This window comes from Pyrus communis, chromosome 17, assembly GCF_963583255.1.
Source record: "Pyrus communis chromosome 17, drPyrComm1.1, whole genome shotgun sequence".
In the NCBI taxonomy this organism is placed as follows: domain Eukaryota; kingdom Viridiplantae; phylum Streptophyta; class Magnoliopsida; order Rosales; family Rosaceae; genus Pyrus; species Pyrus communis.
Genome location: NC_084819.1, coordinates 18,870,392 through 18,886,869, shown reverse-complemented (window position 1 = coordinate 18,886,869; position 16,478 = coordinate 18,870,392). Strand labels below are relative to the sequence as shown.

Below are 16,478 nucleotides of genomic sequence, written 5' to 3'. Positions count from 1 at the left end.
AGGGTACATGTGACATTTCACATTGCAAGACGGAATTTTAATACACAAAACCAAAAGCTTTTCCATTGAAATTTTCAGATATACCCCCTACTGCATTTTTGCACTACATACAATACATCCGGTTACCATCGCCTTAGCAAAAAGACCAAAATACCACTGAGCCTTACAGATCCCTGCTGAGATTAATTAGTCCTAAAAAACGACATGCGTTTTACGCCTTCTTTGGGGACTTTGCTGCCTTGGGAGACTTGGGCGCCTTCTCGCCTTCTTGGGAGCCAGCGGTCTTCTTCGGAAGCAAGACTGGATTGATGTTGGGGAGCACGCCGCCGCTTGCGATGGTCACGCCGGCGAGGAGCTTCCCCAGCTCCTCGTCGTTTCTCACCGCCAAAAGCAAGTGCCTCGGGTTAATTCGAGTCTTCTTGTTGTCACGCGCCGCGTTTCCCGCCAATTCCAGCACCTGATTTCAATCCGCCACCACGAATATATTAGCAAAAGTTAAAAAAGATATATAAGCAGAAAATGTTTGGATCTGGGAAATGTGGATCGAGAAATCACCTCGGCGGCGAGGTATTCGAGGACGGCGGCGAGGTAAATGGGAGCGCCGGTACCGGTACGCTGGGCGTAGCGTCCCTTTTTGAGGAAACGAGCGATACGGCCGACGGGGAATTGGAGGCCGGCTTTAACTGACTTGGACACCGACTTCTTCCTCTCTCCGCCTCTTCTTCCGCCGGCGCCCTTGGTGGCTTTCGTGGCTTCCATTCTCTCTGAGTTTTTGGGGAAATGAAAATGATTCGTTTAGGAGGGAAAACGAATTGTTGAGAACTGAGATGCACTCGGATTTGAATTTTGGTCTGGAGTGTTTTTTGGGGCGTGGTGTTTTATAGTGGGGTTTGCCACGTTGGCGATCCAAGTGCTTTTGGGCTGGCCAATTGGATTGGTTTCAAATAAGGGAACGGTTCTGATTTTTTTATGACGATCAACGGCTGTGAATTAATGACATGCTGGCAATCCAAGTCCTTTTGTGGCCACTCGTTGGAGCACTGGATAATGCTTTTGGTTAAACTGCTATTTACTCACATTTTTTCCTTCCACACACTTTTGTCGATTTTTTATCATTAATATTTTTTAGTTCTTTCGTTTCAACAACTGAAAATTGAGGAATTTGAGAAGTAAAAATTGGTGGGTGTGGTCCGTGTGGATAGCACCAACCTTTCTCAGAAGGTTAAAAAGGAAATATTCTTGTCTACCACCCTATTTATTCAGTGACGGTGATGTTTAACACCCTACTTATCACCGTTAGATAAATTTTAATTTTAAGATCTATGTAGTGGATAGACACCAATATCAAAATCTAAACTCATCCAGTAATGATAAATAAAGTAATAAACATTACCATCACTTAAGGATGATGAGGAAAAATGCACCCACTCAAGAATAAACATTACCATCACTTAAGGATAATAAACATTTCCAAATTTATAACACAGCAAAATGTTAAATTATATCAACCCACTTAATTATTTCTACACCTAAATGATCACAACGCCTCTCTTGGAATAATTTTTTTAGTGTGTTGGAAACACGATACACCAAATTGACATAAAACAAGTGGTTGAATATTTGAAAAAAAAAAAATTCAACTACTTTTGTTATGATATTTGGTATACCGAGTTATGTTTCCAGCACACTGAAAAATCTCTCATCTAAGTATTCCTCACCAAATAAAAATATCATTGATTGGTCTTTAAACAAACTTCCTTGAATCATTGGCATTTGGAAATGTAAACTGATCATTTACTACGTCATAATTAATGATTAATTCCAACATAATCCTATAATTATTTCTTAATTAATTAACCTGCATGTGTTGTCATGTCTACAATCTGATCATCACTTGGGAAAGAGCTAATGATCTTCATCTGCAACTTCCTCAAATTTGCAGCAAACTCCAAAGCTTCATTCATCGCAGCCCGAGCATCGGCCAACGCCCCCTCGAGCTCCTTATTTATCAAGTAGAACGAGGATATCTGACGTAAAATTCGGTCGTGCCTCTCTTGAAACCTCGTCGCCCTTTTTTCCGCTTGCTTCAATGCTTCACCGATGATCCTCAGTTTTTCAGTCGTTACTTGTTGCGTACGCCAACTCTTGACGTTTGGCACGAAGAAGAAGAGCGAGGAGGAGAAGCCGATTAGGGCGAAAATTACGCGGCCGAAATCCATGGAGTTGGTGTTCATTGGTTGAAGACTTGAAGAGGAGATGTGAGAACAAAATGGAAGAAAGAAGGGAACGTAGTTAAAGATTCTTTACTTTAAGGGATGGCATTTCAAGTAGAGGTACGTACGATATGTGTTTGCCATAGAACTCGTTAAGGAATAGTCTTTACTTTTCCTTTTTGCCTGGTATTTTAAGGAAACCTGCCCCATCATCTCTAAGAAAGATAATGCGTGACACTATTTTCGAAATTATGCAAGGTCTCCTTATTCTTTGAGATGGGTTAAAAATCTCGAAAAATCTTTTTTCATAAAAATTCATCTCTATTAGTAGTGACGGAGCTTGTTTTATAATATTGAGGTCATAACTTTAGCCAAAAAAACTTCTTTGGATCATTTCGTCGAGTTTCTGGTGAGTGCATGTCAAGTTATGCTGCATTTTGTCTATTTTTGTCGAGGCTTAACAAGTGAAACATTTTATCGAACACAAGAAATATGAGAAAGAAAAAAAAGACAAATGAAAGAAAGAAAGAAAATTTACAAAATAACTATACATGGGGTTGCAAAACAGAACATCAATTTATAATTCAGTATTTCTGACTTATCTTTTCAGTTTGCCATAGTTATATATAAGTGTCGTACACAAATATATAGATAAACATACATTGATGTTATAAAGTTATTGACGTCAATAGTAACCAATGGACCCATGTTGGCTCCGTCATTGTTACTTCATATGTACTAATGTTCTTGTCATCTTAATGAGTACCTTGCTGATTGTAAAAAGTATAAAATGTTAAAAAAACCTGGTGCGCATCCAGGGAATCGAACCCTGGTCAGTACCGTGGGAGGGTACTATGATACCACTACACCAGATGCGCCCGTTGTTGAATGGGTTCTCCGTTTGCTATTTGTTTACATTTTTTTCTCAATAACTTAAAAAAATTTTGAAATTTGTATGCTCCGATAAGCTAGATTGATTTCCTCTATAAAAACTGTGCTTAGATATATAAACACAGTTTATGACACACGTATTAATTTTTTTGTCAATTCACGTGATGTCGATCATAAAGTTGGTTTGGTGACAAAAGAAGCGTCATCAGTTTCACGTGAAATTAATGACAAAAAAAGTAACACATGCATAACAATTGCAAAATTTAAATATCATTTACTTGTTTCACGTGAACTGACATAAAAAGCGCGCAATAGTTACATAAAATAATGATTAACTAAAATAGTTTTTTGACATGCATATTAATTTTCTTGTCAGTTCACATGATGTTGATAATAAAATTGGTTTGGTAACAAAAGAAGCGTCAACAGTTTAACTCGGTTCGATGACAAAAAAAACGTCAATAGTTTAACGTGAAATGACTGAAGAGGTCCCACATGCAAAGCTTCTCATTTCCTTTTTTTTCATATTTAAATCCTTGATCACATCACAATGTCTTGCATGTAAAATCCCAAACTTGTCAACGATTCAAAGACCTTGGCCGGACACTTTTATTGGACAGTTTGGCCTCTATTCTACCTCGAGCAGTTTTTAAACTTGGACCATTTCGTTGCCTTCGTGACTTTCGTCTTCCTCTTTTACCTCCGGAGCTAAATGGTTTTCTGTTGCCTCGAATGCCCTCTAACCGCTGACGCCGAATCTCAGGATCAGCCCAGCCTTTGCCCCAGTCCGAAAAAGTTGAGAAAGATTTAGGTCTGCTTGCAGAGAGTAGCATATCCGCTTCAGGGTGAACGTAGAAAGTTTGCTCCGTTTTGGATTCGAGAAACTCCAACCCAAGTTCTGTTAGCTCGGGGAACTTTAGCTGAACGTGTGTCTGCGTAGAATGTTTAAGTCGAAAATGTGAGATCAGACTGAGCAAGAAACTGACACGACGCATGGTGAATCAAGCATGCAGAGAAAGACTTAGCTGATCAGGATAAAGGAAGTTTATACCTTTTTATCACCCTCTTTGACGTAGCCTTTACCTTCCACGATTCGAACAAGGCCTTGCCACCAAAGAAGTTCGGTTGCCATAAATTCTTGAGACTGCACACGGCGTCCATGGCCATCGTATGAAAATCACCAAACAATGTGTTAGAATTTGAGTTGCATCTTAAGTGCCACTGCAAGAATTTTACATAAGCGGAAAGCGAGAGAGAACCCACCTGCTCCCTTATTTTACTGACAATCATCCTGAGATTTAGCTTTCCCATATACCTCTCATGTTTAATATCAGTACCCATATCATCATCATATAAACCGGTCCTGTATTTACTTGCATGATGAGCAGCAATAACCTGCATTAAGAGATCTGTCTCCTTTCTCAAATTTTGCAGTTCGGGGGGTCCATTTACACACACATCACAGCTGCATTGAAGTAAATTGATTAATATGCATAAAATATGAAAAACAGTCACGCACGAGTAAAGATAAAACACATTAAAAATAAACTGGCCAAAAGCAAACTCTGGTGAAGAAAATATTCAAAACAGAACCTCAAAAGAGGAGAAATGATACATACAAGAGACACTTTTCATTACCGAAATCCTCCCCGAAGTACTCCACAAGTTTTTTAGCCCGACAGCATGAAGAATTCATTCCATACCTGCAAGTAAACAGAAAAGTATATAATACCTATGTATTTGCCTGCAAGCGTGTGAAACAAACAAGGTTGCAAGGAGATGTATTTAACATAAACCTGAAACAATCTGATAACATCTTATATGCTTGCTTTGTCTGCCCTTCACTTCTTCGACTCGGCAAAAGTGACGGAGCTCTTGTTAAGTTTGCAAATAAAACTGCTCAAGAGAAACAGACAAGGTTTAAGTCCAATCCAGCAATCTGGACTTCAGAACAAAAGTCACATTTAACAATGCAAAAATAACGAGAAAAAGCAGATATGTTTCAAGCAGAATATACATGAGCTTGGAATGCATAAAGTTAGCTTACTTGTCACAAAGAGAAATATAAGGTTAAAATTTTCAATTAACTTAACCTAGTTACAGCTCATATTCTGAAAATCAACTTACTGCAGTCGGCTAATTTTCCATCTCTACCTGCTCGACCAGCTTCTTGATAGTATGCTTCCAAACTCTATCATAGAGCAAAACGTTATAAGAAGCTCACACACAGCAGTGTATAATTAAGTAATAAACCAATAGCTGTCGTCGGCATATATACTGCGTTAACAAAGAAGCAAACTACTGAATCTATGTTTAGTTAGAACAAACAAAATGAAGCAAAACTAGAGTAAAAAGATCACCTGTGGCCAGCCATAGTGGATGATTCTTCGGACATTTAGTTTGTCAATTCCCATTCCAAATGCAATTGTTGCAACAACAACCTACAATGGGAGGAAAATAATTTTAATGTCGAGTTTAGACTCCCACCTTTTCTCTTCAATACCTGGTTTTTAAGTTTAAGATAATTATTTTTCAGAACTTAATGGATCATTAATGAGAACAAATGAAACTATAAACCTCAAGTTGCTAAATTGAAATTTATTAACAAATGCCTCAAACAAATTCCAATGCTTAACAGGAGATCCAGCATATGCATAAAAAATTTGTTTAGTTTTAGATGTGATATACATATACATATGGAGCACAGAACAATCAGGAATTCAACATTTTTAGCATCTTCCGTAAGCCTGAAATTCATACCTCTAAAGTATTTTCATGAAACATCTTGTGGACCTGCCTTAGATGCGACTTTGGCAACTGGAGAAAAATTAAACCCACATATATGGTAGCAAACAAGAGATAGACTTTCAGTGGCAGCATGCAGTATCTTCAATTTAGCAATTGGATAATGAGCAGAATTCAATAATGAACTAGCATGATAGGTGAAAGTCAAAAAAATCCATCACCAACATTCATCTAGAAGAGAACACTAGAATAATATGCATTTATAAAAACCTGCAACTGTCATAAATCCATGACGTACCGCTGCATTATAGGCAGCAGCTTTCACCCCGCACCGACAAAGATAATTTGCAATGCTCAACGTTCCCTTCCTAGTAGGAACATATATGATGGTTGACCCTTTCTGTAAAGGCTCTTGCACAAGTCTTAGTCTTTCTTCCAGTTTATTTGGAAGATCAGTTATATTAGATCTAGTATTCCAGTCATCACAAACAGTTTGTCTCGAGAATTCACCACAGCTAACTGTATGAAAAGATAAGTGCATTGAACAATAATCATATCTGACAAGACAACTATCAAGTCTATTACTAATATCACAGGAGTCCTAGATCATATAACAAAGGAAAAGATAAGAGAGAAAAATAACAGAAATTTCAAATAACAATACCGTCCCAATCATTCACGCTCTGGAAGATGTCAAGGTCATTTTCCAAGTAGTCAACTGACAGCTCCCTTCCCTTTGAAGCACTTGAACCATTTTCCTGGGATGAACTTGCTTCATCACCTCTGTCAGAGAAGTCATCCTCAATATTGTCCAAATCATCCTGAGAAATGCTATCTACCTCTGATATGCTACTATTAGCAGAGCAATTCAGGAGGTCGTTTAGTTCTTGTGACATGATCATTTGTTTCTTTTCTCCTGTTTCTCTCTTTCCAGTATACATGTCTATCAATTCACAGAAATCATCCTCATAAGTTGATGTAGATGTTCTACTATGTTGTACCTGTAAGTCATGATAAAAGTAAATGGATGAAGAATATAAGAAATTATCATAACTGGAATCTATGATTTATCCATGCAGAACAAAACCCTCCTGCTGATAATTTTATTAAAAGAACCTAAAGTAAGACTAAAACTTTTTCTAAAACTAATACAATAAACTTACCTTAAATCTTAGATTTGGCCGGAAAAAGGAAGTTAGCACAACCTTCGTTTCCTTTGACATGGACAATGACTTAAGAATGTCTTCCCGGACCTGAATTGTGGCAGTAGCAGTCAATGCCATCAGTGGTATATCAAATTTTAAGAATTTTAACTCGCAAGCACTGAAGTTCTTTCGCAACTCAGACAATTTCCTGAAACATTTGGAAATACGTGTCAAGGAAACATGATAACTTTCGACTCCAAATGAACTAAAACGATGCCATATCGACAGCAGATGTGGAGGCTAGATCCAAATGACTAATAATGCTCATGTCATCTATGCCCATGTTTAGGACATGCATCAGTCATACCTAAATCCAACCATTAATTTGTAGTGGTGTATATGATGCACTTGTAAACAGACATCTGACAAACCTGTAGTCAGGCCGAAAATCATGCCCCCACTTCGAAACACAATGGACTTCATCAATAGCGAAAAGTGCGATTCCACGATTTTCTGCTAATTTTTGAAGTGGCTTTATCAGTCTGTAGCACGATAGATTGCAATTTCTCAGACACTTCAAGACAACTTAGTAAAACAATAGCTATTTAATAAAGAAGTCTCTTACCTCAAGATAGTTTCAGGACAAACATATACTATGTCGTACATCCCTGTCATTGCTTTGTTTTCCACAGTACTATCTGGTTGCCCAGATCCAAGAAAGCAAGCAGATACCCCATGTTTTGCCAGCTTTAAGCATTGATCGTGCATCAAGCTTATCAACGGTGAAATCACAACAACCACCTTCCCTGTCAACAATGCTGGAATCTGGAAGCACAGAGATTTACCTGCATAAAAGGTAATTATGAGTAACTGCAGCCAACCATCTAACAGAAAGATAAGGAAAACAGACACAAAAATAAGCAAGAAATAATACCAGACCCTGTTGCGGCAAGAACAAGAGAATCTCGGTGAGCCATCCAAGCAGCCAAGACCTCCTTCTGGAAACTTTTTAATGATGAATAACCAAAATGCTTTTGCAAGAGACTGTTAGCTGTCTTCTCCCAATCTGATCGAATGTCCAGGCAATCCGATGCAGACAATTCTGTCAAGACTTCAACACGATGATCCACAACAGAAGGAGGTCTCTCACATTGTTCTACAGAAGCGCACACTAGTTTTGATCCAGAAACAGAAACGTCAGGTACAACCTCAGTCTTAATCCGTTTTGGTCTACCGGTGGAATGAAAATGATCCAGTATGCTAGACTGTCGAATTTGACACGGAGCAGTAAAAGCCCTTTTCCCCAAAGCCTTCACATTCCTTGTGGTGCATTTTGAACTACTCAATGCTCTCTGATTGTTTCTACTACAACCATTCAATACATAATCCAATGCATCATCAAATGAAGGGCCTACTTCTTTTACAGCATCTACGACAGCGGAATTCTCAAATCCCATATCAAGCAGTTTCGCAATGACTTCATCTTCATCAGGTGAGACGCTATTGACATTCATGGCACGAAAAATGCTCTCTAGCGAAAATTTACGAAACCAAGAGTCAATCATGCATCAAAATGCAAACCAGAAAAACCGGATTCCCATATGAAAATTCGATTCCAAATCCAATTGAAATTAATTTTCACATCAATTTCTGTTTTTACTAACATAAAAAGGGATCTTGCTCTTGCCCTTAAACTTAATTACCTCAAAGAACAAATGGAAATTAAAACAAGTTGTAATTTTTAATTTCTTCCTAAGAAAACTGATTCGACTAATCGACAATGGTGTGAGATTCAGGTTGAGCAATCAAAGTTCAAACGGTGAAAATTAAAAACCACAAAGAACAATTCCGCGTATTCAATTAATTAATAATTAAGCAAAAATTGAAGAAAGATATGTACATTAATCAAGATTAAAACTCAAAAGACGAAAATCGAAAGCATGAGCTTACGTTAGCCCTGCGCGCAAGCGCTCTCTTTTCTCTGGGAACTTGGGAACTCGCCCCGCCAAACTCCGAAGTTGGGAATTTTGAAGTGGAGGCGTATCGCGTGTATGGTCTTCTCTCATCCTACGTCATGTCGTCCGTCCTCTTGCGTCAGTAAAACAGACAACATTAATAATTGATAATACAAATAGGGGGCGTTTGTTTGCCCTCTCACTAAGTTGGACTGGACTGGACTGGAGTAGCTATTAGTCCAATACCGTGTTTGTTCCATGCTGGGACTAACATTAATGAGACTGAAGGGGACTAGCATGGACAAAACCCTTCACTAAGAGGTCTTAGCGAGACCCCTCAATAACCATGGGACTAGCTAAGACTATCCTCTCTTTCTCGTCCTCGTCATGCTCAACGACCACTCCCGACAGACTCCTCGTTATCTCCGGTCACCTAGATCAATCATTAACTTTCCGACTCTCTTTTAGATCCATTTCACAACCAACTTTCATATAAAATATACCAAATTGAAGCTCGGAGTGACAAGATTACGATTTTAACTAAATTGAGGCCAAAATGTGGTCGAATGTGGCCGGAAAATGGCCTGGAAGTCTCGGCCTGTTTGGGCTTCTTCAAATCCATGACAGATTCGAGCATGCAAAGCTAAGATCTCGGTCCAGGGATGGTGATGAATTTTTTGGCGGTGCTAACTTCATCCAATTTAATGAGGGTTAGCTAGAAAACACATTGGGAAACCTGCAACTCGTCGGGAAAATTGGAGCCGTGAGGTTCCGTTCGAACAACGCATAGCTAGAGAGGGAGGGAGGACAGAGAAATAGAGACTGAAATCAATAAGGTGTTTGACCAGGAATGAGAAAGAGACATGAATTGAGAGGTCTGAGAGGAAAAAAAGAGGGAGAGGGAGGGACGATGAGAGAAGAAGAAGAGAGTGGGACGGAAATGGTAGGAAAATATAGAGAAAAAGATAAGATCATAATAAAATATTAATAATTTAATATTAAATAATATAATATTAGAATTTGTTATTATCCAGCTTCTTAGTCCAATACTGCACCAAACGCTTCACTAAGTTAGTACAGTTTAGTCTAGTCTAAGCCAGTCCAGCTTAGTCCTTGAAGCTAATCCAGTCCGAGATAGTCCGGCGCAACAAACGCCCCCATATAGTCTCAATTAGCCAACATGATTTTCTCCGGATCATCTTTATGATGTTTTTATAGATTCGTGAATCGTGTCTGTTTATCATATATTATGTGAACAGTTTTTGTCGAGTACTATTTGTGTTCAATTTTAAACGAAATAATTTATGATCGTAAAATATATGATGAACGAACATGATTCACTGATCACTTAAATCCTCACAAAGATGATCCGTATTTCTCAATTAGGAATGCTTTCAAAATCATGAAGCGCTTTTTGAAAAAATATTTTTTTGAGTTTCAAAAACATTTGAAGTGTTTTCTACAGAAAAACACTCATATGTTTTTCTATGATTTATTTGTAGTTTTATTAAAGATTAATTTCACAAACATTTTTACAAAAGACGCCTTTAACTATTTTAAAAAACACTTACAACCAAGCTCATAGATAATTTAAATCTCATGCATTGTTCCATCAAAATCTACTTGCACTGTAGGATAAAACGAAAAAATTCCAATTTTCATTCAATATTAAAAAAGTTGAAATTAAAGTTCAAATATACATCTTACTAGACTTACTTGAAGTAAAACTCAAATTTTAGGTTCTAAATCTATCTCAACTTGTTGCCAACCCTTGTGGGTCAAATATGAGTTTTAACCCAAAACTCATTTTTTGTCACATTCCGGCCCGGGGCGGAACCACTTCCCAGGCTCGACTCCACTACCGTAGCACGATATTGTCCGCTTTGGGCTTACCATTCCCTCACGATTTTGTTTTTGGGAACTCACGAGCAACTTCCTAGTGGATCACCCATCATGGGATTGCTCAAGCCCCATTCTCGCTTAACTTCGAAGTTCCTACGGAACCCAAAGCCAGTGAACTCCCAAAATGCCTCGTGCTAGGTAGGGATGAAAATATACATATAAGGATCACTCTCCTGGGCGATGTGGGATGTCACAATCCACCCTCATTAAGGGCCCGACACTCTCGTCGGCACACACGCGACCAGGGTTAAGCTCTGATACCAATTGTCACATCCTGACCCGGGGCGGAATCACTTCCCAGGCTCGATTCCACTACCATAGCACGGATATTGTCCGCTTTGGGCTTACCATTCCCTCACGGTTTTGTTTTTGGGAACTCACGAGCAACTTCCTAGTTGGTCACCCATCATGGGATTGCTCAAGCCCCCTTCTAGCTTAACTTTGAAGTTCCTACGGAACCCAAAGCCAGTGAGCTCCCAAAAGGCCTCGTGCTAGGTAGGGATGAGAATATACATATAAGGCTCACTCCCCTGGGTGATGTGAGATGTCACATTTTTGGGGCAAATTTAGCCCAAAATTCCACTTGGTTAGTGTGTTCGGGGCATCGTATGTGTATTTTTTTTAGTTTTATATTTATAAATTCATTGAATCTAACAACTAAGATTTAGAGTAAATTGCGATTTGACCCCCTGAATTATCATTCTAATTGAAATTAACCCCATAAACTATTTTTTTAGTAAATTAACCCCTTGAACTATTTAAAATCAATCAATTAACCAGTTGCCGTTAAAATTGCAAAATCAATTCTGTCAAGTTCAAGGGCAAATTAGTCGTTTCATCATTAATTGTTACTTGCCAGTTATAACCACTAATAAAATTTTGACACATGGACACAAAATAATTCTAAAATATATAGCATAATAAGAAAACATAAAAAAACCAAACGTTTACATAACGGACCATCTCACATTGTCATTACACATTATTTTGTTTTCACATGTCATAATTACATTATTGGTTATAATTGACAAGCAATAATTGATAAAGGAAAGAGTAATTTTCCTTTGAATTTGATGAAATAGAGGATGAAATCTACCGACAAGGAGTCAATTGGCTTATTTCAAATAGTTTAGGGGGTTAATTTACTAAAAAAATTGTTTAGATGGTCAATTTCAACTGGAGTAATAGTTCAAGAGGTCAAATAACAGTTTACCTTAAGATTTAATATGATCAAATCTAGCGGTAAAGAAAAAGATCTAACAGTTCAAATTTAAATATAACGGCTAAAATAATTAAAAATATATATATATTTGCGTGTTTCATATTCTTTTATAACGTTCCACGAGTTTTATGATGTCGGTTTAGTGATTTTCAATATTTATCGGAATCTAAATATTTTTAGGTTAAAATATTCGTAAAATTAAATAAGGATAGTATACATTTTTTTTTTCTTTTAAAAAAATTACTTTGAGAATCCTAAATTCAGTATTTAATAATCTCGAACTAAAAATTGAAACCAAAAGAGTTGGAGTAGAAAAACATGTTTATGAGTTAAAACCTAAATTTTATGAGTTAAAAATTTTAGGTTTTAATTCAAGAGATGAAGATGGTCTTATAGATTTCATTTCAGTACTACGTAGCATTAAATGATACGAACATTGGATGACCTGAATTCACAAGACCACAATAAAAATAATATCCAAACCAATCCAGGTTATCCAATGCTCGTAACATTTAATGCTACTTGACGTGAAAGAATTTTCCTTACCATTACGTAAACACCATCAACCATGATACATTTTGAGCTATAACACCCGCCAAAAGAAAAGAACAAAAACGACAATGAAATCTCAAACATTCTCCCTTCCTAGTTTCTACAACTCATCATTTGCTTCTTCCTCATCCTGCGAATCACTAGAACTTCCACCACTCCTCATAAACTTGCTTTATCACCGGGTTACATACTGCCTCCACCTCCTTCAGCTTCCCATCGAAATCATCCTTCTCGGCGTTTTGGTTGTCATCCAACCACTCGAGCGCTTCCTTCAGTGTGCTTTCGATCTTCTCCTTGTCATCTGAATTAATCTTATCTGCCAGCTTGTCCTTGTCATTGACAGTGCTCTTCAAGCTGTAAATGTAGGTCTCAAGTTTGTTCCTGGCATCGACCTTTTCCCTCACTTTGTTATCCTCTTCGGCAAACTCCTCAGCCTCCTTCACCATTCTCTCTATCTCTTCCTGGCTCAGACGCCCCTTGTCGTTGGTGATGGTTATGGATTGAGATTTCTTTGCTGCCTTGTCCTCTACTCTCACCTCGATTTGGGGAACTCCTCTGCAGCAGAAAATTAAAGCAGGCAGCTTTCAGTATATAATTCGTCTTTGCAAATATTAGACAAGACTAAATTTACCCCAACCAATTCAGATTAGTACTTGGGTTAGTTTTCAATTACCTTGGAGCAGGTGGAATGCCGGTGGGATCAAACTTACCAAGCTCACGACAATCCTTGACGTCAAGCTTCTTTCACCTTCGTACACACCTGATTATTTTCAACCGCATACATCGGTCAAAGTAACAAAAAAAGCACACGCTATGCAAAACGTCGAAATTCCCATCAAACTAATCTGTGCATGTATCTGTTATAAACTTACTTCGATGGATTCTGTGGTCTACTGGCCTTGATAAGTGGAGAAGACTTGAGACTTCTTAGTTGGGATAACGGTGTTTCTTGGAATCAAGTTTGTCATGACACCGCCAACTGGTTCGATACCAAGACTAAACGGTACAATATCAAGCAAAAGCAGGTCTGCAAAGAAAACAAAGCAAATCTTAGTCATTTGTTAATTATGTTAACAATCAGCGCACTCACTAACAAATGAAAGCGTACAATTACCCTTGGTTTCTTCCCCGCCTTCGCCACTGAGAACTCCACCTTGAACTGCAGCACCGTATGCAACAGCCTCATCAGGATTGACCCCCTTGCTTGGCTCTTTCCCATCGAAGAAGTCCTTCAACATCTCTTGCACCTTAGGAATTCGGGTGCTCCCTCCAACGAGGACAATCTCGTGAATATCTTTCTTCTTCAAGCCTGCATCTTCTAAAGCCTTCTTTACCGGTCCCATGGTCTTCTTGAACAAGTCCATGTTCAACTCCTCGAATCTAGCCCTTGTCAATGGCTCCGACAAATCTACGTCATCAAAAAGAGATTCAATCTCCACTCGAACCTGATGCTGCCTACTCAACGCTCCCTTAGCTCTCTCACATTCCTTTCGAAGTTTCCAGAGAGCCTTGTGGTCCTTGCTAATATCCTTGTTATATTTCTTCCTGATCTACTTGATGAAGTAGTCCATTACTCTATGGTCGAAGTCCTCTCCTCCCAAGTGAGTGCCTCCACTTGTAGACCTCACCTCAAACTCACCGTTATCAATTGTCAAGATGCCAACATCAAATGTACCACCACCAAGATCGTAAACTAATATGTTCTTCTCTTCATTCTTGTCTAGACCATAGGCAATGGCTGCGGCTGTAGGCTCATTGATTATCTGAGCCACATTGAGCCCGGCAATGATGCCCGCATCCTTGGTAGCCTGCCTCTGCGCATCATTGAAATAAGCTACAAGAACCAATAAAAAACAACCCATCAAACCAATGAACACAATAACATAATCACTATGCTTTCTCATTGTATCATCTAATAACCATCCACAGGACTATAGAAGATTTAAGCGAGGAAATTTTTGAGCATTACCTGGAACGGTTACCACGGCGTCTTTGATTTTCTTCCCGAGGTAGGCCTCGGCGGTTTCCTTCATCTTACTCAAAATCATAGCACTGATTTCCTCAGGGCTAAAAACCTTGGTTTAACCTTCACCTGCATATAAGGCTTCCCATCTTTGTTCACAACCTTATAAGGTAAAAACTTAGTATCTCTTTGAACCTCTGGATCATCAAACCTACAAATCAAAACACCGAATCGAACAAAACCCAATTAAGTTCATAATCCAAATTAAACACACAGATAATCCACAACATCTTCCAATCCAAGTACCATGTAAAGTTGCTTAAATTCTTCCCATTTAAGTTCATAATCCAAATTAAACACACAGATAAACCACATCCCCTTCCAAATAATCCAATTTAGCAAGTGAAAATTTGCTTACTTTCCCCATTATGTTAATAATCCAAATTAAACACACACAAAATCAGTCTCTTGCAGCCAAATTAGTAAGTAAATTTGCTTACTTTCGCCCAATGAGCCGCTTGCCGTCGAAAATGATGCGTTCTGCGTTGAGAGGGGCTTGATTCTTGGCCGCCTCTCGATCAGACGCTCCGTATCAGTGAATGCGACCCAGGAGGGCGTGATTCTGTTGCCGTGATCGTTCGCTATGATTTACACATGACCGTTCTTGTACACTCCCACACAGGAATACGTTGTTCCGAGATCGATTCCGATCAGAGTCCCCAACTTGGATGAATCATCGGCCGCTACTGCTATTCCACACAGGAATTCTACCCACAAGCCAAAATTAAAAAGAACAAATTCTTCAGCAAATGTATGAAAAAAAATAAATCGGAATTCGGATGTGCCATAGACTAATCACAAGTTCAAAGCCAAGGATGAAAATTATTGATTTAATAAAATAAACTAGAAATTCTATGTGCATGACGTTTGTTTTTAAAATCGAGCACGTATTAGTTAGAGACTTAAAATCAGTCACATGTTGATACATTTTGCAAAGACATGTGATACATTATCGGTGACAAATTAGCGTTTGTTCTTAGTAATTGTCACTCAATAAAGAAGCAGAAATGAATGTTCATTTCATAACCGAACTAGTTAAGAAATTAACATAAAAATTTGATTATATTGTAGAGAAGTAGAAACGTGAATGACAATGCTTGGATCCTCTTCGCCTCCATTGATTTTCTTTTTCTTTTAGGAAAACGAATAAAAATGACTTGAAAACTTTACGTTTTAATCAAAATGACAAAAAGGTATTGTAAGTAAATATTACTAAGAATGAATTTTTATAGTAAAATGTCATTTTTCGTTAAAATTAACAATACCGGAAATGTTTAGTTAAAACTTCATATTTTTTTTTTTTTTTTTTTTTTTTTAAGTTGAGATTTTTGTGTTTGGGAATTTGAATTCTGGGTGTGAGAGAAGAAGGTTGAGGCCTGAGGGGGTTCTTATATAGTGTGTGGCCTGTGCGGCAATGTTTATGTCGTGCGTATTATTGGGCAATGGCGGTGCGCCACGTTGGCAGTTTTATCAGTGCACGTTGTTGCCTTGTTACCGGGACATGTCAAATGGCGTATGGGAGGTTGACGCGTGGAGTCTGTTGGGATCCGTACTGTTCTTGAATTGTGAAGAAGGGGAAAAAGGCGCGCGGAGAGCTGGAGGGTAAAATGGGTATCGGACGAAAGAACGAGGGTGTTATAGTAATTTGGACGCTTTGTTTCAGATGTCTAATTGGGTCCTTGAGTCTGGGCTGGGCTGGACCACAATTGCTTTGTTTTTATTTGGCCCATTATCACTTCGACCTCACGGAAGCCCAAATCATTCCAACATGACAAGACAACCTTAGTGGTGGAGAAATTCTTGAGTTCCGGCGGTCGTCCACGTCATCCG

The 16,478-nt window shown here is 38.4% G+C and overlaps 2 protein-coding genes, 1 non-coding gene and 1 pseudogene across 3 annotated transcripts; all 4 read right to left on the bottom strand.

Moving 5' to 3' along the window:
• Positions 1 to 35: 35 nt before the first annotated feature.
• On the bottom strand, positions 36 to 835 carry LOC137722515 (histone H2A.1). Its single transcript, XM_068461530.1, has 2 exons — positions 556 to 835; positions 36 to 457 (listed from the first exon to the last, which is right to left on the bottom strand). Exons 1-2 carry the CDS (start codon positions 757 to 759, stop codon positions 212 to 214), a joined length of 450 nt encoding a protein of 149 aa, XP_068317631.1. The 5' UTR covers positions 760 to 835; the 3' UTR covers positions 36 to 211.
• A 2,185-nt stretch (positions 836 to 3,020) lies between these two features.
• TRNAG-CCC (transfer RNA glycine (anticodon CCC)) lies at positions 3,021 to 3,091 on the bottom strand. Its single transcript has one exon. It is a non-coding gene; the product is annotated as a tRNA-Gly (tRNA).
• Positions 3,092 to 3,500: 409 nt separating this feature from the next.
• Positions 3,501 to 9,085, bottom strand: LOC137723004 (ATP-dependent DNA helicase Q-like SIM). The gene is given in 16 exon segments (XM_068462157.1): positions 3,501 to 3,839; positions 3,842 to 4,036; positions 4,156 to 4,248; positions 4,368 to 4,569; positions 4,724 to 4,807; positions 4,901 to 5,000; positions 5,232 to 5,295; positions 5,465 to 5,545; positions 5,865 to 5,921; positions 6,148 to 6,368; positions 6,514 to 6,850; positions 7,013 to 7,202; positions 7,426 to 7,536; positions 7,620 to 7,839; positions 7,929 to 8,525; positions 8,945 to 9,085. Coding segments are annotated over 15 exon segments (2,562 nt in total). The 5' UTR covers positions 8,509 to 8,525; positions 8,945 to 9,085; the 3' UTR covers positions 3,501 to 3,812.
• Positions 9,086 to 12,601: 3,516 nt separating this feature from the next.
• LOC137722159 (luminal-binding protein 5-like) lies at positions 12,602 to 16,378 on the bottom strand (annotated as a pseudogene).
• Positions 16,379 to 16,478: the final 100 nt, after the last annotated feature.